Genomic DNA, 19,618 nt, shown 5'->3' with positions numbered 1-19,618 from the left:
TGTTCACTTGCGCAAACACGACACAGGATTAAGCCAGGCATCGGGGTGTCATTGAACCAAGGGTATATAGCGGCAGTAAAACATGGGACGTGCAGAATTATACGCTTTTGATACATGTGAGGGATGTACGGGTACTAGACCAGCGCAATGTTCCCTAATTCGAGGGAATGATACTAGCCAAACAGCAGATCAATTTGCAAGAACAATGCGACCGAAAGGCGGAGAAGAATAAAGATGCTATAAAGGAAACATAAGAGTAAGCGAAAAACGGTACTAGAGACACTGCACGGACAACGTATGTGGATGAATGAGCAAGTGGTGATGGAATGGGGATGGGGATGGGACGATGACGACGAAATTGGGTTGCAGCGAAGAGTAAATATTTGATCATATGAAGCAGTCGGTTTAGGTTACAACGTAAGGTACCTATATGAAGTCGATGAATAAGAGGACAATGTCGTACGCAGAGCTGTCGAAAGGGAGAAGACCAAAGAGGATGGGAGAGACCAATTGTCCAGCAGAAACATGGATCGGGTAAATATGCGCTTCGACGTGTGCTTATATGTTATGTTACATGCGAGGATTGCGTGCGGATGAATGTCGAGCTTGATGTGGTGGGTGTTCAGCTTGCGCGGCTCGCTTCTAGGTTGGTTTGAGTCGGCGACAAGCTGTTGGCCAGATGATCATTGCTGGAGTCAGCGCTAGGCTGATCGGGTATCGAGGGTGTAATACCGAAAGGAGAGAATGTGGAGGGCCCTTGAGACAGACCATACCCTTGTCCTGTGACTCTAGGGAACATGACGGGGTTCGAGTGAGGTGAGCCAAAAGTGCTCGACGGAGGAGACATCGTCGAGAAGCGAGGCGGTGGCGAGGACATCGTATAGTAGTACGACGATGTGGGAGAGGTCATACCGGAACCTGTGGTGTCGCTGCGGCGACTAGAGCGGAAGCTCTCAAAGTCTCCGAAGAAAGGCTGGCCGAGACTGAGCGCTTGTTGATTCTGGTGCTGCTGCAGGCCGGAAGTACCGTTGCCGCTCGTTGGTGTGCGAACACCAAGGGGGTTCTTGCTGTACGACAGCCGGATGCCTCCGCCCTTGATGAGGCCTCCAAGGTTGTCGCCGTTGAGGACGTTGAGCGCCTTCGTAGCATAGGTCACGTCCTCAAACTACAGCATGCGTGTTAACGTCGACCCATAGAAAGGTAAGGGTAATTACGTACCTCCACGAAGCACATAGGGCCATTACTCTTGTGACGGAAGCAAAGTTGACGGTAACCAGATTGCTTCTGGAACAGCTCCCGCAGACGTTCTTCCAACTTCGCGGAGGAAGCGCCAGGCGAAGTAGTCGCGGGAAGGTTGCCCACGTACAGGGTGTTGATCTTAAGTGTGCATTGTGAGCTATAGAGAGGTATGACAAGACGGCGACATACCGGCGGATTTTGGTCACCAGGGTTTCGGCCTGTGCTCGAGCTCGTACCGGACGACGGGGAAGGCAGTTGAGGAGAGATCGTGCCTTGCTGCTGCGACTGCGTGCTCACCGCTAGTGCGCCCAGCGATCGTGCAAGCTCTTCCTCGTTAAGCTGCGGCATGCTGCTGACGCTTGATGCACTCGAGTTCGGTAGCGATGAGCTCGCGCCGAGCGCTAGATTTTCACTGCCTGGGGAGCCAGGGTGAGGACCAAACGGCTGGAACGACGTAGCAGGTCCCGGGAGAGACGACGAGGTCGAGTCTGGCGAGAAGGGCGCGCTCGGATTCGTGCTACCAGACGCGGAAGCTGGGCCTGACGGCGGGCTGCCAGTACCATCCTGATGAGTTGGCGACTCTTGCTGATCAGCAGAGGGAGGACGTTGAGGTGTATGCGACGAGATCGTCATCTTTCTGAGTGCAGCGCTAGCGCTGACGTCACGAAGGGAGCCCCACGGACCCACGAATGCGGATACTCCGTCTTGTGAAGTGAGGCTTTGCATCGATGATTGCGTAGATAGACTGTGTGTAGGACCACTCGGAACGCCACTCTCGGCACTCAGCAACGAGTTTGCACCTTGGCGGACCATTTGCGAAGGGACAGAGTGGAATGCCTCGAACGCGTACGAGTTCTGACGGAGCCTTTGAGCTTCCTTCTCTTTGCGCTTTCGCTCGCGTTCGCGTTCATCTTCTTCGGCCCGCTCACGAGCACCGCGCGGCCCAAAGCTCGGCAGTCCACCGATAGGACCTAGATCCGTACGATCGTCAACGGTGCCTCGGCGTTGTCCAAGCCCAGCCAAGCCCATAACCCCAAGGGTACCAAGCTCCTTCTCCCGTTGCAAAAAGATCTCGCCATTAGCACCACTAGCACCAAGTCCTTGCAACCCGTTCAACGTATTGTTCAATGCCTCCGTTTGCTGCATGGCGGCGGCGCCGTTGAGCAGAGAACCAACTCCAGCGACAGCACTATTGTTACCGCCGCCACCACCCGACGAAGCTCCGGGACCGCGCTTCGTATGCAAGTTCTTTTTTGCCATCTCTGCCTTCAGCACTGAGCCTTTCTCGAGGTCGACCCGACGACCTTGCAAAACGTCACGCGCTTCCAGAGCTTCTTGACGTGTGCGGAACTTGGCGAAGCCGATGATCTGTTTACGCGGTGGCTGCATCGTCTGCACAAGATGCCCCTCATCGCCGAACTGGACCGGCGCGGATGGCCAAGAGGAAGTGGTGCCGTCACGAGTGTCAACAACAACACCGCCCTGGTTAACGGTAACAAGGTTGTACGGATCGTTCGATCCTCCGTAATGGTGAGGCATGCTACCGACACGACCGTTGGATCCGCTGCCCATAGACCCGTACGACGTCAACTCGCGATTGGGAATCTTGAGTGTCGCCGCTTCGAACCCTGATGAGAATGTGAACATGTTCTGGAATTCTCGTTCCTGACAAACGGTCTCGTGAGCGCCATTCGGAATAAAGCAGGTAAAGAAGCACGCACCGTCATGTCGTCTGGGAAGCCGACGACAAAGATAGTAGATATCTCCTCCTGAGGCTGTGATTGCGAACCTGGCATGGCATTCCCAGCCCCGAGGACCGAGGAACCCTGTGCCCCGACCGGACCACTGCCACCTGCGGACGCATGGCCAAACGGACCTTGCTGTTGCAATGCACTTTGATGTGAAAGCGGGTGCGAGATATTATTGACATGAGACGGCTGGAAAGCCTGCTGAGCACCAGGCTGTTGCAGAGTGGACTGAGCATCTCGTATGATGCCAGGAGGAGCCTTGAACGACTGCGCGGGTGAAGGTTCCAATCCCAGGCGATAAGCATCCATGGCGCTAAAACCTGCTTGCTTTGTTTGACCGTTTTGCAGCAAAGATGGAACCGATTGCGAGGCGCTAAGACCGTACTCGTATCGACCAGGGTGATGAATCGGCTCAAAAGGGGCAGACGCCGCGTTCTGCGTTTGGGTAACAGTGCCGGGGACGAAGATGTCCTGAGAGGGGTATGAAGTCGCAGGAAAGCTGCTAGAGGTATCGCGGGTGGGAGCAGTGTTCTGCCGCGCCCGAGAATTAAATGGAGTGAACTGGAGACCAGTTCGGAAGGGCCCTGAAGAAAATCCATTGAGGGTAGTCTGCGAATTAAGAGCATCGTGCTCGGAAGAAGGTACAGATGAGAAGTCAGGCGGAAGATGTTGAATGTTGTTCATGCTGTTGTACAGTTGTTGGGATGAGGCGTGGCTCTGTGCATATGGATCTGCGTTCATGGGAGGAGATGCCAGGTAACTCGGCAAAACGTTATTCGTTCCAGGGGAATCGGGACGAGAGGGCTGCTGGTGTTGCTGTCCCTGCTGGACAGAGATGTGATAGGGGACGGAGGGACCGTTGGCAGCCGGGATAGAAGATCCCAACATGTTACCGGAAGAGGCTGGAGCCTCAGAGTCAGACGCAACCATAGGTTCTGCGTCTGCCTGGTCGTTGAGGCTGTCCAAAAGAGAGCGGTTAATGTACTCTTCGTCGGCAGCAGTCGATGCCAACGAGGGCAGGAAAGCAGCAGGACGGCGGGTGGGAATAGAAGACGCCAGGTTGGGCAGATGGGGAAGAGACGTGAGCGTGATAAGTGGGTTGACGAGTGCGTGGTCAACAACGAAGTGAGTGAGAGACAATGGGTTCAGAACATCAACAACCGGAGCGACTACAAGGAGAGCGGGGGATATGAACGCGGGTGGTTGCCGGTTATAAATACAATCTGAATGATACTAGAGCAAGCTGGTGCTGATATTGTACGTGGACGACGGCGTGCTCGACGATGTTGCTGAAAGCGCGACGCGTGAGATTGAACGCTTTGCCGGAGATGCAGGCCTGCGTGGGAAGCGGTTGAGGGGACAAACAACGAGGGACGGGACTACGTGGGAGTATGTGATTGTCGACGGCAAGTACAACGTCGGGGGCAGCGAGGAAAGGGGCGCGCTCGCTGGGGCTGACGATGAGGAGGCGATCGAGTTGGATGATGGGGGAAGAAGCGGACGCGGCCGAACAGATTCGGCGGAGTCTGGAATAGCCACGCTATTTCTCGGGCCCTCGCGCACGGGCCACACTGTGCAAACAACCTCCAACAGAGCAATGCGAGCACGTGATAAGGACGACCAGCTGGGCGCCGTGGGCTTCGTTCGCACCGATACGCGCGAGGTCGTCGTCATTATCTGTATTCCCGCCATTGTCTTCGTCGACAGTGAGCATAACACCGAAAATGCAATGAATATTCACCTCGAATCCGCACATTGTTTGTCCGGAGGGTCTCGCCGTGTCTTCCAATGTTCCGAGGAAGTGTCTCTGTTTGCAGTCGAGACCTTCCACACATGTGCAAGCACCGGCAAGCGGAAAGACCGTAACCCCAACGCGATATGCATTAGACACTAAATGCGCTGCGAGCTTGTGTTAGAGAAGAGCGAGCGAGCTAGAGAATGGTGGTGGAATGAAGGAAAGTCACAGAGAGGAGAAGAAAGGACCGAGTTGGGGTTATCCCCACGCGAGGCGACCGGGGGACCCTCGCGAGCGATATGGTAAAAGGTTAAGTCTCATAAACAGTCAGCATGCAGGGACTTGCGTCAGATTCGTTCCAGCCGTTGACAGACCGCATTTATTTTCCTGTGCTTGTGTTTCGTCCCCATGCTGACGAGTCTCTTGGCCTCGTACTCCCCGAGACATCGGAGCGAATTAATTTAGAGTACTCGCAACGGCCATCTCTCTAGTCCATGCGATACAGAGGACTACGCTAGAGTATACATGCGAATTAACTCCTGGAGCAACCAATTTGTCAATAGACGAGTCGTAAGATAATGAATCGCGTGTAAAAGGCATGCAGTGGGCGAACGGGCCATGGATCAGCGACGATTCCTTCCGTCCTATCTCTATGTCTGCCGTGCGCATCTGCGGTGGAAGGATATAGGTATCGCGACATTGCTCCGTTAGGTATACGTTTGCAAGTGGCTAGAGCCCGTGTCTGCAGCCAGCTCAGCGCACATTCCTTTCAGGATCGCAAAACTTACGCCAAGCAAGATCTACTGCTCGCTCCAAGGGTCGGTGTTCCCTTTGCCAAACCCAATCCTGATCCTATTTCCTCTCCACGGTTGCCTCTGAATATCGACTTCGATACCTAGCAAAAAGCTGGTGAAGGCGAGGATGATCACCGCCCATGCAAAAGCTCCGATGAACCTCCAACGCGCGCGTGATGTCGCTTCTGCGATGGCGTGCGGTGAACGAGGATCGTAGTACGGTAAAATTGTCTGCTGTTGCGACGTTATCGACGTCGGCCCGTAGCCCTGGTGTGTCGAAAACCCCGCTGGCGACTGTGGGGTAGCAGACGAAGATTCGGGGAGTTGCGCGGGATCTACTTCGGTGTACGCCGGAGGCGGCGATGACGGTTTCGGAGAGGATGACATGACAGATCGTTACGAGTGCGCAGTTTGGGTTATAAGTGAGTTTGTGGCATGTACAGGTAACTGCAAGGAACTGTAGCGTTCGTCCAAGACGCGGACGAGGTCGAGGTGTGGTACTGACACCGCAGCTTCGCGGCCGCAGATGCTTGATGTCATCAAGTAATCAATGGAACCTTATCTGGCCGCTAACCCTAACCTCAGGCAGCCCAAAAATTCGAAGGTTGATATATGTACAGTATATCACCAGCGGTACACAACGCGTGAGGGAATGATCTGGGGATACAACATGGAGATGAATACAGCACGGAGAAAAGGCCGAAACGTAACACAGGCGTGAATCATGGGTTTACTCGACGATCTCCTCTTCGATCTGTTCTATAACCTCGTCGACCCAGACTTCAATCTCCTCCTTCTCCTCCTCCTGAGAATCCTTGGCCTTAGGCTCCTTCTTGCCCCGCTTCCTGCGTTCCTCGGCAACCTCTTCCTTAACCTTGACGCGCCACGCGTTCCACTCGTCGACGAGACGCTTCCGGTGCGCGATAAGCTCTGCACTGATATTGCTCTCCTCCACGGCATCTTCTTCGTCGAACTGCCGGCTGTACTCCTTAAGATTGCGGCGGATCTGGCGTTGCTGATCCTTAGTGAGCAGTGTCCGTGGCCGCGGCCGCCAAAGGAACTGCTTGAAGCGGTCAAGAATGTGCTTCTCGAGCTCTTGACCGCGGAAGTCCCAGATGGCGTAGCCGTTCTCAATCTATAGGACATCCGTGCAGCTAGCGGCAAAAATAGACCTTGGCAACTTACAGTATGTCTCCAGGCACTTGCACTGGTAGCGAGGTAACGGCCAGAGGGGTCCCACTCAGCATCGGTTAACGCGTAGTGGTCGGCTGTGCCCAAGTGTTGGATACCAGCACCCCACTCCTCCTTCGCGCCCTCGCGTTTTTCGTCGATGTTGAAATCCAAGTCCCAGAACTCCAGCTCCGACTTCGAAGTCGAGCCGACCGTGCCGAGGACAACATGGCGGCCCTTTGGTGACCAGCGGATAGTGTTACTGGTCCGGTTCGACGACGTACCTGAAGGAGATTAATGACCATACAGACCGAGAAAGGAAGAAGAAAAACTTACGGAGCAACTTAAAGTCGCCTTTCCCGCGGACAAGCTGGTAGAAGCTAACGTCGGTCTTAATGTTGGCACCAGGACCAGGGTTACCGAGGTTAGGGTCGCTGCTGGAAATGATGGCGAAACGCTCTCCCTTGGGCTCCCATGAGAAGTCGGTGACAGCATCTGCCACAATCGAGACACATAAATGATCGGAAACAAGAGAACATACTAACTACATACCTTTGAGCTCGACGACCTCAACAGGGAAGTCCTTCTCCCTAACACGAAAGATCTCAAGGTTGCAGAAAATCGATTTCTTAGTCTTCGTATGGCGATCAACCTTGACACAGAGGAAGTCGCCCTGGCTCTGCCAGTAGAGCTTACACTCAGAGACATTGAAAAGGTTCTTTTGCCGAAGAATGCTTCGACTGGGGAAGTTGATAACGGTGACACGCGCGGGCTGGTTCGCGACCTCGGGAGTCCAATACGCGAGCAGGTTCTCCTTGGGTTTCTTGCCAGTTTTCTCAGCCTTCTCAGCCTCCTCGCGGTCCTTATCGCCGTGCGGGCACCACTCAAAGTCGATGACGCCTTCAATCTTGATGCTCTTCTTGTCATGCAAGCGCATGGACGGGAGCTCGTACACAGATATATGTTGACCGGGTGTGACACGGCCGACGAACTGATCGTCCGCGCTCCACTTCAACGCAGGCCATTGCATCTGTCGCTTCACGCCGTCCTCGTTCTCGGGCATGGCAGACGGGAAGGTACGGAGGAGGTTGCCGGTCTTGAGGTCCCAGACGGCGATATTGCTGCCCTCGTCTTCAGGCGAGAAGTATTGCGGTCCCTGCTGAGCACCTTCGGGAACGTGTATCGGGTCGTGGGACCATGTAACGAGGTAGTTCTCGTTAGGTGAGAAGTCAATGAGCTTGACAAAAGGATGGGCAAAGCGGTGTTGGGCCTCCCATGATGGGCCGCCCCAGAGACGAACACCTTGTCTGTGAAGGGAGGCAAAGTAGGTGCCAAGAGGTGACCAAGAGACATAGAGATCTGTCCAGCCCTGCGAAGTGATTATTGAACGACGGAGCAAAACATAGAGGCCAATATCGCTCACGTTGCGCTGGTGAGCAATCTCGCACTGCGATGGCTTGCCGTGCCAGTGTACTTCTACTTCGTCTCCACGGTACGTAGCATATTGGTCGCGACCCTGCAGGTCGCCGAGCCATGCACGCAGATGCTCCTGCGTGAGTGTGAAAAAAGGTTAAGTCCTCGCACACGACACTTGAGATCTACCTTGGGTTTGTAAGTTTCGGGTTCTGGCTCAACCCAGGTCTCGTCCAAGTTCGCGTATCTTTCAACATCAGAGAAGCGATTGATGTGGAAAGTGTGTTTCGCATCGAAAGGGTAACCGTTCATGGCTGCCATGGCGTAAGCGGCATCTTCAGCGTTTTTAAAGGTGGCAAAGATGAATCTAATACGGCGATTTAGGACATGCTTGAAACATAGGTTCAGCAGACGCACCCTTTGCTTTTGCCGGTGTTGTCGTCCCAGGGCATGAACATATCCTCTGGTTTCAGAGGCGCACCCTTCCTGCCAAATTCCTTCGAGATTTTTGCGAGTAGCTTCTCAAGCTTACTCTTGTCAACAACGGGGACTCCACCGATGACTAGAATGTTATCGAAGCCCTCGTCATACCCGACCTTATATCTGAATTCTGCGGTCAGACTTTACGAGGGAGGAGACTGGGGGAAACAAACTTTGCTTCAATATCGGAGTAGTCGATGTCGTCTGCGTCGTCGTGTGCGCCATTCACGCCGTTTGGAGGTGCCATAGCAGAAAATTGGAGGGTCGTCGTTTACGGCAGCGATGAGGCAAAGTTTTGCTGCCGTCCCGTCCCGTGAGAACTTGATCCGAAATAGGCAAGAGCTGTATTCGAGCTACAAGTTCACCGTGACGCTGGATTCGCAGATGCCTGTAGCCAGAGAGATCCTCATGTATCCTACTTATGTGTACAGGTGTCTGAAATGTATTCGCGCTTTTATTCGTTCACTGGCAAAACTTTCTCCAACCATGCTTGTAAATCCTCGATTTCCTCGTCGGACGCTGAATGGACGAGTCCATTATACGCATGAAACTCGATTCCTGCTTGATCCGCCTCCGTCGTCTCAGTAATTCCGAGCCCTTCCTTGAGGAATTGAACAGACTGCTTGGCCCAGATAAACTTGACGAGCGGGTCGTTTGTCCCATGACCCCAGAATATCGGGAGCTTCTTTGCATGGTCGTTCATCATCTATACACTGCTCAGTGACAAGGACGGCCAACGAGGGAGGAGTCGCTCACAGCCTTGAACTTGGACTTGAGCGGCACCCACGCGCTCATGACCGCGACACCGGCAAGTCTGCGCTCTGCCGTCAGACCGGTGAGGAGGCCCACCGCGCCACCCTGGCTGAAGCCGCCAATAATGATGCGGTCCGCCGAGATGCCCGCGTCCACTTCTGCAGTGATGATCTCGTTCAGCTGGCGCACAGTGCGCAGCATGCCTGGCTCGTCCTCGATCGAGAAGTCGAAAGCTTGGATGTCAAACCTTGGGGTACGGCTCAGCTTCAGGTCCAGGTGAGACCCTATGGGACTCACCAGGACGGCATGACCATACCGCCGTTTGCAGTTACTGGCATTGGCAGTCTGCATCGTATTGCGTTCCTTAATCATTAAGCGTAGGGATGTGGCGAGTGTCGCTCACGCGTGTGGCAATATCCATTTAATGTGCTGCAAGGCAGGAACGCTGCCAAACATGGATGCGACTGGCTGCCAGCCATAGCCGCTGTCTCCCAGGCCCTAAGGAGGGAGTTCGCTTCCGGAGATACAGAGACAAGAGGGGAGATCGACGCACATGCACGAAGATCACGGTCGCGCTGTGCCTCGCACGAGCTGCAACGCTCAGAACTTTGAGTGGCTGCAGCGCTGCCATAGGTTCAGTCTCGATACCGCCGGAAGTCCTGGAGAAGAGAGAGTAAGAGCACCAAAGGCCAGCAAGACCGACGAAGAGGAGGAAGAGCTGTGAAGTCCTGGGCATGTATCGATGCTACTCACGAGCCCACGAGCGCGATCAATTGCCTCCCTCTTTCCCCATATCGTCATTGCACAAAGCGTTCAGCGCTCCGCATTCCGATATATTCTCTTCGGCCTCTTGCCTCTTGAGCTTGAAGCTTGACTTTTGAAAACCTGCTTTGGGCAATGACAGCAGAACCACACGCGCAGACGATAGAGACGACTGCTTCTCCCTCGGCTACCATTCCCGCCGACGCGTCTTGCGCCTCCGTCACCACTCCGGCGCCCCCGCCATCCCAGCAGTCTCAACCTCTCTCGAAAAATGCTCAGAAAAAACTCGCGAAGGCCACGCGCATGGCTGAGCAGAAAAAGGACCGGCGAGCGTACGAGAAGGAGAAAAAGAAAGAGAAGAAGCGCGAGCTCGCGGCAAAGCGAGCGGCAGGCGAGTTGGACGGCGACGAGCAGCCCCGCAAGAAGTCTCGTACTGAGGGCCCGCGGACCCCCTTCCAGGCGCGGATTATCGTCGACCTTGGGTTCGACGACTTGATGACCGAGAACGTGAGGACTCCGCGCGTGTGTTGCTGAGAAGGCGATTAACGAGAGAGGGATTGCAGGAAGTCAAGTCGTTAACGAACCAGCTTGGGTACACATACAACGCGAACAAGAAAGCATCGCACCCGTTTGCTGCGCTGTTGTACACAAGCCTCGGTGGACGGACACACACGCGACTAGAGTCTATGAGCGATGCTGGCTATAGACGGTGGAGAGAGACCGAATGGTGGCATGAGGGCTATGAGAGGCTTTGGGAAAGGAAAACAGAGGAAAAAGCCACAGCTGTGAGCGACGAGAAGGCAAGCGAACAGGGGGCCGGGGATAGGGAAAGGGAGAAGAATACTCTGAAACTCCAGAAGAATCCGCAGACTGCCTCTCGAGAAAGCGTGATCTACCTTACCGCAGACAGTACATATGAGCTTACGGAACTGAAGGAAGGCGAAACTTATATCATTGGAGGAATAGTTGACCATAACCGCTACAAGGTACACGTGTCCAATGTTTACTGTCGACGAGAGCTGACCTTCTCTAAAGAATCTATGCCTCAATAAAGCGGAGGCCTCGCACATACGCACGGCTCGACTCCCGATAGGGACATACCTGGCTGAGCTGAAGACGAGGAAGGTCCTAACGGTTAACCAGACGTTTGAGATCCTACTGGAGTGGGTCGAGACGCGAGACTGGAAAACTGCTTTCGAACAGATTATACCTAAGCGAAAATTCAACGAAAAAGGCAAAGATAGCAGACGTGGGAGCGCTGCGCGTGGGTCTCAGCAGCCGGAAACTGGTGATGGACAAGACCACGCCGAGCTCGACAGTGAGTCAAGACGGGTAATTCTTGATGCATTAGCTCTAGACGACGAAGAAATGCGCGAAGAGGTCGAGAATGACGAGGTCACAGATGCCGACGTAGAGGCTGAGGGAGGTGAGATGAGCATTTCGGTAGCGGCGCCCCAGGACACCGAAATAACGACTGAGAACGGTCTCGCAATTACAATGGTCGACGCTCATCTAGAGGTTTCAGAACAGCCTGAATCATAGTTGCGATATGTGTACCTATTGACATTACAAAACATCTTTGAGACTTGTCTTTCCGGTGCCTCGCTCTAGTGCTTTGGGCTGGTTCGGTGCTGGTTTCCATCCGATCTGTAGGGAAACGTGAGCTACAGTCTAAGGCAAGTTAGCATCAGGCGTACCACGTAGATAACCTGGAAAGTTGCGGGCAGACTACCGTCTTCGTTTCCGTGCAATGCTAGGTGGGATGTTAGACTGTGCCTTCATCAGGCATAGCGCGAACCATACCTTCGTATATCGCGGAAGCGGCAGCAAGAGTGTCGCGATGGATAATATGACGACTGAACGCGCGGTCAGGATTGGCTCACAGCGAGCACCCTCACTTACCGTCCGACAACCGCGTTACTCTCGCCCATGTCACGCAGGTCATCCATGAGCTCCCACATTGACGGATAGTTGACCTTGACTTCATCAACATCCACCGTCAACAACGTAAAACCGGCTCGGCCCATCAAATTTGACATGTCCCTGGAGTCTGAGGCCATGCGTCAAGGCTACGGTAACGGTTTCCATGCAAGCCGTACCAGTCATAGGAGAGACATGTGGTGATATACCGCCTTCTCGTTCAGCTTCTGCCAGCTGCAATGATGTCCTGCGGGTCGTTGGATACATCTAATCGAATACCAACTAGATCTTACCTTAGCTCGAAGAGAGTGTCACCTCCAAGAAGAGCTCCGAGGAATACGCCATCCGGCTGTAGGGCCTCTTTGATTTGCACCAGGATTCCAGGAAGGTCGTTCACCCAGTGCAGGCTCATACACGACACGATCGCCTCTTGCGAGTTCCTTGGTATGCTTTCTAGGAGTCGCTCTTCGTCTCCGTGTACACGTTCCACTTCCACTGGATAATACAGTCGCTAAAGTGTAGTCCGTAGGAATTGGATAAAATGCACAGACCTTCGAACTCGGAGTCCGGGTCACGATTGAGTAGCTTTTCTGCAGATAAACATTGAGAATTTGCCATGTCTGCGTCGCGTGCAACGTACCGCTGGAGTCAAGCATAACGACCTTTCGAGTCATGTGTGGCTCGAGCATTTTTGACAAGTGGCCTGGACCTGAACCTAGGTCCAAGATAGCGTTGTATCTACGCTTGATGTCCTATCACATTGTTAGTACGTCGATTGCACCCGTGACGCGGGCTACCCACTAGCAGTCGCTCTATCATCCTGTCCGCGACCTCCTCCCGGATGTAATCCACAGTCCGACTGCGCTTGCCATCTTCAAGTATCGCTGATCGGTCCTTCTGCAGAGCCTTAACCTTTCTGTCAAAGACTTGAAACGGCCCTACAGAGCCGGGGTTCACGGCAGGCGAAATAGAGGCATATCCACGTCGCGGGGCTACAAGTACACGCCGCACGCCACAGCCCGCTCTAGCGAACATCTTGAGCAGAGATAAAGTCATCTTAGACTTGTACATAGTTCAACCAAATTGGAACGTACCTCCTCAGTGATATGTTGCAGGTACACGCCAGTCGCGTAGCAGTGAACATATTGTGCGCTAACGTTAGCAGCACGTGACTTTTGATTAGTCAGCATGTCACTGAATGCGCGAATTCTAGAGGCAGCGCGGGCAGGACAGCTCTTCCCAGCTCCTCCCGTCGCCTTCATTCCAACCGCGCACATTGTTTGCCTCGACGCTTAGGACGCAGTCTCGAATGCCACCATGAGCGATGGTCGCGAACAGCAAAACATCCCAGGGTCGCAATCATGGTTAACCTTACGGGACGGCGTTATGATCACGCCCGAGCAATACAGACAAGTGCAGCAAAATATCGCGAGTGCCCGCGAGTATGTCGCCCGAATTGAGCGTCAGAATGAGGAGGCATACAGGCTGTACGTCATGGCGGAGCAAGAGTTGCAAAATCGCGTGGAACAGGGCAGGGAAGCCGAGTATGTACAAATGTTTCAACCCGAGTCTTTCTCTCTTATCGGGTTTCAAGACGGATTCTCGCTCAGCTTCAAGCGCAGCCGCCACATGCCCAGTCAGTTACTATCATCTGTTATAGCTTACTTGTCTCATAGTCCAAACTGAATGCTTCAGACCAAATTCATATACTACACTTGCGCCTCCTAGCCATTCGCAAGCTGCTCTACCTTTTGGATATCCCGCAGGACCTAGCGCAAGTGCGGCATATAGAGCGAATAACGCCGTAACGCTGGACGCGGCCTCGGCTCAGCACCAACCGACCCATCATGTGCGAGGCTCACGCTGTTAGATTTATTGTCTATTACTTATGCCGTATCTTCAGGCCAATGGCACTGCCTCAAGCTCTCGGTCGCAGCATCTCGAGAGACACACTAGCCAACGTCATTCCGGCCCACCACCGTACGGCTACACTACAGGGCAAACACAAACTGGACAGGCGTCCCATCATCCACCATACACAGGCACTAGTTCATCCACTACTTTTCCATATCCACCTCAGGCCTATTCAAACACAGCTCCAAGTCAAGCTCCTGCGTCTCAATACTCTAGTCGCTCGCAGCAGGGACGTGGACAAGATGCGCGACCCATCGCGTCGTCCTCGAGACAGCCGTTGTCATTCGTACCCTACACAGGTCAACCGCAGCAAAGTGCTCGGACGGTGCCGGCGTACCCACAGGCCACACAAGCCTCAGCTCCAAAGCAGCCTATTTCCGCCCGTGATCGGGATGACAATGCCCCAGTTGCGGTTCCTGCCATATCGACCATGGGACGGAGCCAAATGCCACAGAGCGCCTCTGCGAACGCTCTGCAAACTACTATCTCGAGTGAAAGCTCTGCGCGCAGCAGGCAGGAGCGAATCGATTCAGCTCAAATCGAAAAGGACGTCTATTCAGTAGTTCAGGTAGTTTCTTCGCGAAATGTGGTGACAGAGAGACTGAGTACTTGTTTTGATCTAGTCACTGACCTTGAACGATGTCCGTCTTATTTTCCGAGTGGTCGTCAACAGACTACGGGCCAGACTGGTACGCAGTGATGGGCAGCCCGTGGATTTGCCGCCTCTGGAAGATCTCCAGATAGGCCCTGAACTGCAGCGCATCAGCGACGATGTTGTGGAAAGGTTGAAGGTGCAAGTTTTTTTGATAGCAGCTTTATAACATCTCACTTTGAGAGTACTGCAGGGCTTGATCGGAGGTTCGATCGTCTCTATTCTTCATAAGGTACAGGAGGAAATGAGGCTGGCGGCTCAGGCTGCCCTCATGACAGCTTCTACCCTCGTGGATACTTCCTCAACACAAGCGGTCAATGCGCAGACCACTCTCTCAAATGGAAGATCCAGCACTGCAGATCAGACACATTCACGCACTGAAGTAGTGCTACCTGGCGGGTCGCTTGCCGATTCCGCTATTGTTGAGAACCCAGCTACTGAACGGAACGGTAAGCGCGATTTTTCTGACGATGATCGTTTCGTTGAGTCCCCTTAGGCATCGCCAGCCAACTAAATCACTCACTGCCCGCCCAGTCGCCCCCATCACTGGCTCACAGTTCTCATACTCGACATCCTGGACAAGAAAACGTGCCAAGTGTCGTGTTTCCGGACTTGCAGAGGCCGCCTCAGACACCGCAAGGCAGTATGAGGCCATCTGTCCTGACACCTAACCAGGCGGATAAGGGTCGTCTTGCTCGGGACATCCTAAGGTCTTTAGGCAGGCCATCGGCGCAATTTCTTGCACAAGTGTCACCAACAAGCACACCAGCCAAGGATGATGCAAATGCGAAACGGAAACGAACACTGTCAACTACCGAGTTGGCGGATAAGAGACAGAAGACAGGCCCTACTGGAGTAGATCCTTCATCTACTTCGCAAAACGTCGCAAATGGAAATTTATCCCTGTCCGTTGCCCCCCTTCCGCCACCGGAGATTGTCGTAATTCGACCGACTTCGCAAGCACCGCTGCAGCTCCCAGACACCAGCGACGGCCCTGCTGATGGGTTCGTGCCTGCGCCATCTGACATTGCTCCTCATGCCATTGAAGAAACTATGGAGATTAGGACGCCGGGTGCCATGGAACTTGCGCTTAACGAAGCCGTCGCAGCTCTGCACGGAAGTGTCGCACCTCAGCAACCTCAGCAACCAAGCTCGCCTATTCCCGATGCACCGCCCCTAGGTCCAGTTTCGACGCGCTCTTCACCAAGGCTTGAATCCGCTGTTTCCGGTCCCCCAACATCTAGTAGCTCGAGTCCTACCGCCGACAAAGCGTCGAATGGTGACATTGACATGGTCGGTGCAGAACCACTGCCGCCTTCTTCCTCCACACTCCCGAACGGTCCCTCCAGCGAGTCCCTTATACTTCCTATCGCATCATTTTCTTCCTCCACGCCGGTGACGCCTATAGCAGGTCCTTCGAAGCAACCGCTTTTCTTCGTCTCGCCCGACTCGCCACCCAATGACTTTGGCGCGGGTCACAGCCTTGCCGGTGGGCTTTCTGACTTTGTGCCGTCTGGTCTCCTAGGCGATCTACCCCCAACGTCGCCCGATAAGGGCAAACAACGGCGGTACGGAGTTGATAGCGACATCGAGGTTCTTGACCGGCCGCCTACACCCCCAAGTAGTGAGAAGGAGAAACGGGTGCAGGGAGGTAGTGACGTCGAGCTCGTGCAATCGTCGGATATGGGGGAGTTGGCAAAGGCCGGGGCCGGCAGGAGGTGGAAGGCGGAAGTATACATTCTTGTGCCATCACCGTCTGTCGAGCTACAAAGTCTATGGGGGCGCATAAAGAAGGGGCCGAGGGTTGTGGGGCGCCGGGTGCTAAGCTCTCCCGAGTCGTCGAATGAGGATGTAGACGAAATCGCTGAGGATTTTCGAGGTCAGTTTTTTCTCGCTCGGGTATCGAGTGGAGCTGACAGGAGAGTCGCAGACAACGAAACGCAACGAAAAGAAGGCATGTGAACACAGCAGTAAATTACTTGATTTGCCCGTGAATAACAATGCCTGCTTCCTGTAGACGCGGAAGCTAAGGGCGTACATGATTTGTGCTACAACCAACTGAACCCTACCCGATGTCAGTGGGAAGGTTGTGATGCCGTGCTTGAGTCTGCGAGACGGCTGGGTTTGCATGCGAAGACGCACGTAGAAGAATATGATGATACTGCACGTATACGCTTTTTCGTCGCTAGCCAGAATGGTACTCATTCAATTTGTTCAGGATGAGGTTGCGCTCTGTCTGTGGGCGGGATGTCCGAGAGATTATAAGAGCAAAGAGAGACTCGCTCATCATGTTCAGAAGCACTCACTTCACCCTGTTGTATGCGCTTACGCTGGTGAGTCGTGCGATTTCCTGATTAGCGCTAAATTTGACACTCGCTTGGATAGGTTGTGACTTCGAATGTTGGGGCACACACGACATGGTTATGCATTACAAACAACCCAAACACCACGGACAGCTGTTGAAATCCCAAGCAAGACTCGTCCCTCCAGACTTAGACCACACTCTACCCCCGATGCCTGACCTTCTTCCTGCCTATATGACCGTCGAGCAACCCATCCAACCTGCTCCGATATCGAAGGCCAGACATCTAACACTCGGACGCAAGGTTCTGAAGAATATCAGTACTTCCTCCCCCTTTGGCGTCGTTGACAAGTCTGTGGGCCTGCGCACGCCGCGCAGACCGAAGCTTTCGGATAAGCTTGCCGCAAGCATCGAGGCCAATGGGGAGTTATCTGAGGGCAAGGGTGCAGGGCCTGAAGCGGGTCCGTACGACCATTGGTTGCTACGTCGCACGGCCCGCGTTCGCCGGATCTGCGATGACATCCCGTCTAAAGCGGTCACGAACATGTTCGCCCGGGGCATGATTATCGACACGGACTGGCTCGAGCGTGGTGATCCAGACTGGCATCCGGACTGGCACGAGGAGGATGCGGACGGCGAAACGGACCATGGCGAGGAGGTGCCGTTTGAAGAGGCGAAGCCTGCGGACGACGAGCTTCCCGTACTGGATGTGGACATGTGGGACGCTACTCATCCTCAAGAGGGCGAGCAAGAAGCCGGGCCTTCGCGGACATCGCGTGATGATAGTGAACTAGCGCAGGAAGTTTCAAATGGTGCGAGCGGGGTTTAGACTTCGTTGCTGTTTTTGCTATTTTTCTTACGACATATGCCCGGGTTTTATCCTGATTATCTGGCTTGTGCGACCATACTCTACACCTGTAATCCGATGACTTTAATTTGCAGTAGGATGTTGGAGGTGTAATGCTCTGGAAATACCGATAGCTATGAGGTGTGCGACTATGAAAGTGTCACTTCAACCTTTAGCGATATCGGTTCAAGCCGGCAAGATCCTGAAGACTCAGGCTGTAGTGAAGCGTGAGTGAGCCGCGATACCATGTAGTAGACGGGCTTGTGAGCTTTATCATTCACAGCAGCTCTATATACATAGTGCAACGAATTAATGAGTACACTAGTACACTAGCGAGAGTTCCCGACATGGCTCTCCATACAAGTATGGTTTTGAGATTCGTCGTCCGGCAGACTGTCCAGCACCACTTCAAGGACATACTTTTCCAGCTCCTCCACCATTCCTACCGTGACATTCTTGGCGTCCTGGATGTACAGCTTTTCAAGCTGTAGACCAGGATCCAACGCCGACCGCGCCTCTAGCGCGCCCATAAACTCAGTAAACCACTCGTTCCCCCACCTGTACCCGTTACGGTCGTGGGGGACAAATACACCATCAAATGCAACCTGCACCAACTTCAGCTGCTTGAGTTTCGGAAAAAGTGGTTGCCGCATCCCAACTTGCGGTCGTAGAGCTGCAGATAGATCCATGGCCGTCGCGCCGCAGACCAACAAGAAGCGAACGTCTTCCGCCGGACCTAGCACCTCCATCCACGTCCCTCTGTCCGAGACGTCTGCGGAAACATCGAGCTGGTCTTCGTAGAAGTCTCCGAGGACGAGTATCTGTACCTCTTTGAGTGGTAGATAGGGGACAAGGCGACTGACGAGGCTGTTCACTGAGGACCCGTGGCAATGGATGTTGAGTATTGGGGGGATGTCGCGAAGAATGTCTGCGCTATATTGGCCAAACGGTAGCACGGCACCGTGACCGGTCCAGCCCAGAATAGTAGGATGCCGGCCGTAGTGTGTTCTATGCTCTCGCTTGATCCAAATTGTACAGATCGGGGTGCGCGTCGTTGCAGAAGCTAGCTGCTGACCCACAGCGGCGCCGATGGCTCTCGACTCTTGATCTTCCAGCGAGCTGACCATGTGGGTAGATCGAACGTGCAGTTGGCCAAGTGAGGGAATTACAAGACTGACAATAAGTTTGGCGACTGCGATGGCTTGATATTGAGTGTAAGAGAGTATGTGCAGCGTGTGTAAACGTGGCAGGGCGACAGGCGGGTCAAAGACCTTGCTAACGACAGATTGTCTGCCCATGTCGTCATGCGTGTATGCGGGCCTTTGAGGCAACCCGTCCTCCACTGTTAATGTTTGAAGTACAGGTAATGAGCGTAGAAGGCTTCCGAGGCTCTTCCACCGCTCGCCTTCGCTAAGGGATCGTACTTCGTAGTGGTCGAACCTACGTAAAGCGAGATGTTTTAGGCTAGACGGACAGATATGTGCAATGATTGATAGCGTAAGGTCGGCGATATCGAGCTCTTCGAGAATGGCAAGGGAAACCCCGAATGGTTGCAGTCTGAACGGGAGCCATGGGTCGTCCCCAGGGAGTTTGAGCACCTTGAGCGACTTTAGAATAGGGAATGATGGCTTGGTCGGTGGAAGAACGGCAGCCAGCTTGTCGTAAAGGCAGCCGGGACGCCAGGAATATGATGAGAATACGAGAGATTGAATCCGTACGGACTGCCGGTAGATGAGCTCCCATGTTCGGATGTCATTCTGCTTGTCGAGGTCGACACTGCCTTGAATAGCCAGCGGTAGCATCTGAGACCTATCAAGAAATGCACGAACACAATCGAAGGACGTGATCTTGATACTTATCCACAGGCTAGGAGAAAGAAGTGCGACGTT

General features: G+C 53.8%; 8 protein-coding genes across 8 annotated transcripts; 2 read left to right on the top strand and 6 right to left on the bottom strand.

Moving 5' to 3' along the window:
- Positions 1-9: 9 nt before the first annotated feature.
- PHACADRAFT_250746 (uncharacterized protein) lies at positions 10-5,052 on the bottom strand. The gene has a single exon (XM_007392423.1). The coding sequence runs from the start codon at positions 2,884-2,886 to the stop codon at positions 1,180-1,182; it is 1,707 nt and encodes a 568-aa protein (XP_007392485.1). The 5' UTR covers positions 2,887-5,052; the 3' UTR covers positions 10-1,179.
- Positions 5,053-5,082: 30 nt separating this feature from the next.
- On the bottom strand, positions 5,083-6,021 carry PHACADRAFT_250745 (uncharacterized protein). The gene has a single exon (XM_007392422.1). The coding sequence runs from the start codon at positions 5,901-5,903 to the stop codon at positions 5,523-5,525; it is 381 nt and encodes a 126-aa protein (XP_007392484.1). The 5' UTR covers positions 5,904-6,021; the 3' UTR covers positions 5,083-5,522.
- Positions 6,022-6,084: 63 nt separating this feature from the next.
- Positions 6,085-8,853, bottom strand: PHACADRAFT_181869 (uncharacterized protein). The gene is made up of 7 exons (XM_007392421.1): positions 8,753-8,853; positions 8,517-8,702; positions 8,289-8,466; positions 7,239-8,235; positions 7,023-7,181; positions 6,702-6,970; positions 6,085-6,651 (listed from the first exon to the last, which is right to left on the bottom strand). Exons 1-7 carry the CDS (start codon positions 8,824-8,826, stop codon positions 6,247-6,249), a joined length of 2,268 nt encoding a protein of 755 aa, XP_007392483.1. The 5' UTR covers positions 8,827-8,853; the 3' UTR covers positions 6,085-6,246.
- Positions 8,854-8,902: 49 nt separating this feature from the next.
- PHACADRAFT_250743 (uncharacterized protein) lies at positions 8,903-9,302 on the bottom strand. The gene has a single exon (XM_007392420.1). The coding sequence runs from the start codon at positions 9,280-9,282 to the stop codon at positions 9,034-9,036; it is 249 nt and encodes an 82-aa protein (XP_007392482.1). The 5' UTR covers positions 9,283-9,302; the 3' UTR covers positions 8,903-9,033.
- Positions 9,303-9,606: 304 nt separating this feature from the next.
- PHACADRAFT_115300 (uncharacterized protein) lies at positions 9,607-13,052 on the bottom strand (the record flags this gene model as incomplete). Its single annotated transcript, XM_007392419.1, has 11 exons — positions 9,607-9,677; positions 9,736-9,830; positions 9,886-11,741; positions 11,792-11,847; positions 11,898-11,950; positions 11,997-12,144; positions 12,194-12,261; positions 12,308-12,509; positions 12,566-12,604; positions 12,655-12,766; positions 12,816-13,052. 9 exons carry the CDS (start codon positions 13,047-13,049, stop codon positions 11,661-11,663), a joined length of 993 nt encoding a protein of 330 aa, XP_007392481.1. The 3' UTR covers positions 9,607-9,677; positions 9,736-9,830; positions 9,886-11,660.
- A 2,586-nt stretch (positions 13,053-15,638) lies between these two features.
- Positions 15,639-16,760, top strand: PHACADRAFT_250739 (uncharacterized protein). Its single transcript, XM_007392418.1, has one exon. The coding sequence runs from the start codon at positions 15,658-15,660 to the stop codon at positions 16,540-16,542; it is 885 nt and encodes a 294-aa protein (XP_007392480.1). The 5' UTR covers positions 15,639-15,657; the 3' UTR covers positions 16,543-16,760.
- A 307-nt stretch (positions 16,761-17,067) lies between these two features.
- Positions 17,068-17,803, top strand: PHACADRAFT_250738 (uncharacterized protein). The gene has a single exon (XM_007392417.1). The coding sequence runs from the start codon at positions 17,118-17,120 to the stop codon at positions 17,709-17,711; it is 594 nt and encodes a 197-aa protein (XP_007392479.1). The 5' UTR covers positions 17,068-17,117; the 3' UTR covers positions 17,712-17,803.
- A 181-nt stretch (positions 17,804-17,984) lies between these two features.
- PHACADRAFT_250736 (uncharacterized protein) lies at positions 17,985-18,482 on the bottom strand. The gene has a single exon (XM_007392416.1). The coding sequence runs from the start codon at positions 18,476-18,478 to the stop codon at positions 18,059-18,061; it is 420 nt and encodes a 139-aa protein (XP_007392478.1). The 5' UTR covers positions 18,479-18,482; the 3' UTR covers positions 17,985-18,058.
- Positions 18,483-19,618: the final 1,136 nt, after the last annotated feature.

This window comes from Phanerochaete carnosa, assembly GCF_000300595.1.
Source record: "Phanerochaete carnosa HHB-10118-sp unplaced genomic scaffold PHACAscaffold_2, whole genome shotgun sequence".
In the NCBI taxonomy this organism is placed as follows: domain Eukaryota; kingdom Fungi; phylum Basidiomycota; class Agaricomycetes; order Polyporales; family Phanerochaetaceae; genus Phanerochaete; species Phanerochaete carnosa.
Note: the sequence above shows the minus strand (reverse complement) of the source record. Positions and strands in the feature narration are given on the sequence as shown.

What these genes read in the sequence shown, in the direction of transcription:
- PHACADRAFT_250746 (XM_007392423.1), bottom strand. Translation starts at nt 2,886, where the DNA reads ATGTTCACATTCTCATCAGGGTTCGAAGCGGCGACACTCAAGATTCCC.
- PHACADRAFT_250745 (XM_007392422.1), bottom strand. Translation starts at nt 5,903, where the DNA reads ATGTCATCCTCTCCGAAACCGTCATCGCCGCCTCCGGCGTACACCGAA.
- PHACADRAFT_181869 (XM_007392421.1), bottom strand. Translation starts at nt 8,826, where the DNA reads ATGGCACCTCCAAACGGCGTGAATGGCGCACACGACGACGCAGACGAC. An exon ending in AGGCGACTTTAAGTTGCTCC is followed by an intron (nt 6,971 to 7,022) that starts GTAAGTTTTTCT and finishes AATCTCCTTCAG; the next exon opens with GTACGTCGTCGAACCGGACC. An exon ending in CAAGTGCCTGGAGACATACT is followed by an intron (nt 6,652 to 6,701) that starts GTAAGTTGCCAA and finishes GATGTCCTATAG; the next exon opens with ATTGAGAACGGCTACGCCAT.
- PHACADRAFT_250743 (XM_007392420.1), bottom strand. Translation starts at nt 9,282, where the DNA reads ATGAACGACCATGCAAAGAAGCTCCCGATATTCTGGGGTCATGGGACA.
- PHACADRAFT_250739 (XM_007392418.1), top strand. Translation starts at nt 15,658, where the DNA reads ATGGAACTTGCGCTTAACGAAGCCGTCGCAGCTCTGCACGGAAGTGTC.
- PHACADRAFT_250738 (XM_007392417.1), top strand. Translation starts at nt 17,118, where the DNA reads ATGACCGTCGAGCAACCCATCCAACCTGCTCCGATATCGAAGGCCAGA.
- PHACADRAFT_250736 (XM_007392416.1), bottom strand. Translation starts at nt 18,478, where the DNA reads ATGGAGGTGCTAGGTCCGGCGGAAGACGTTCGCTTCTTGTTGGTCTGC.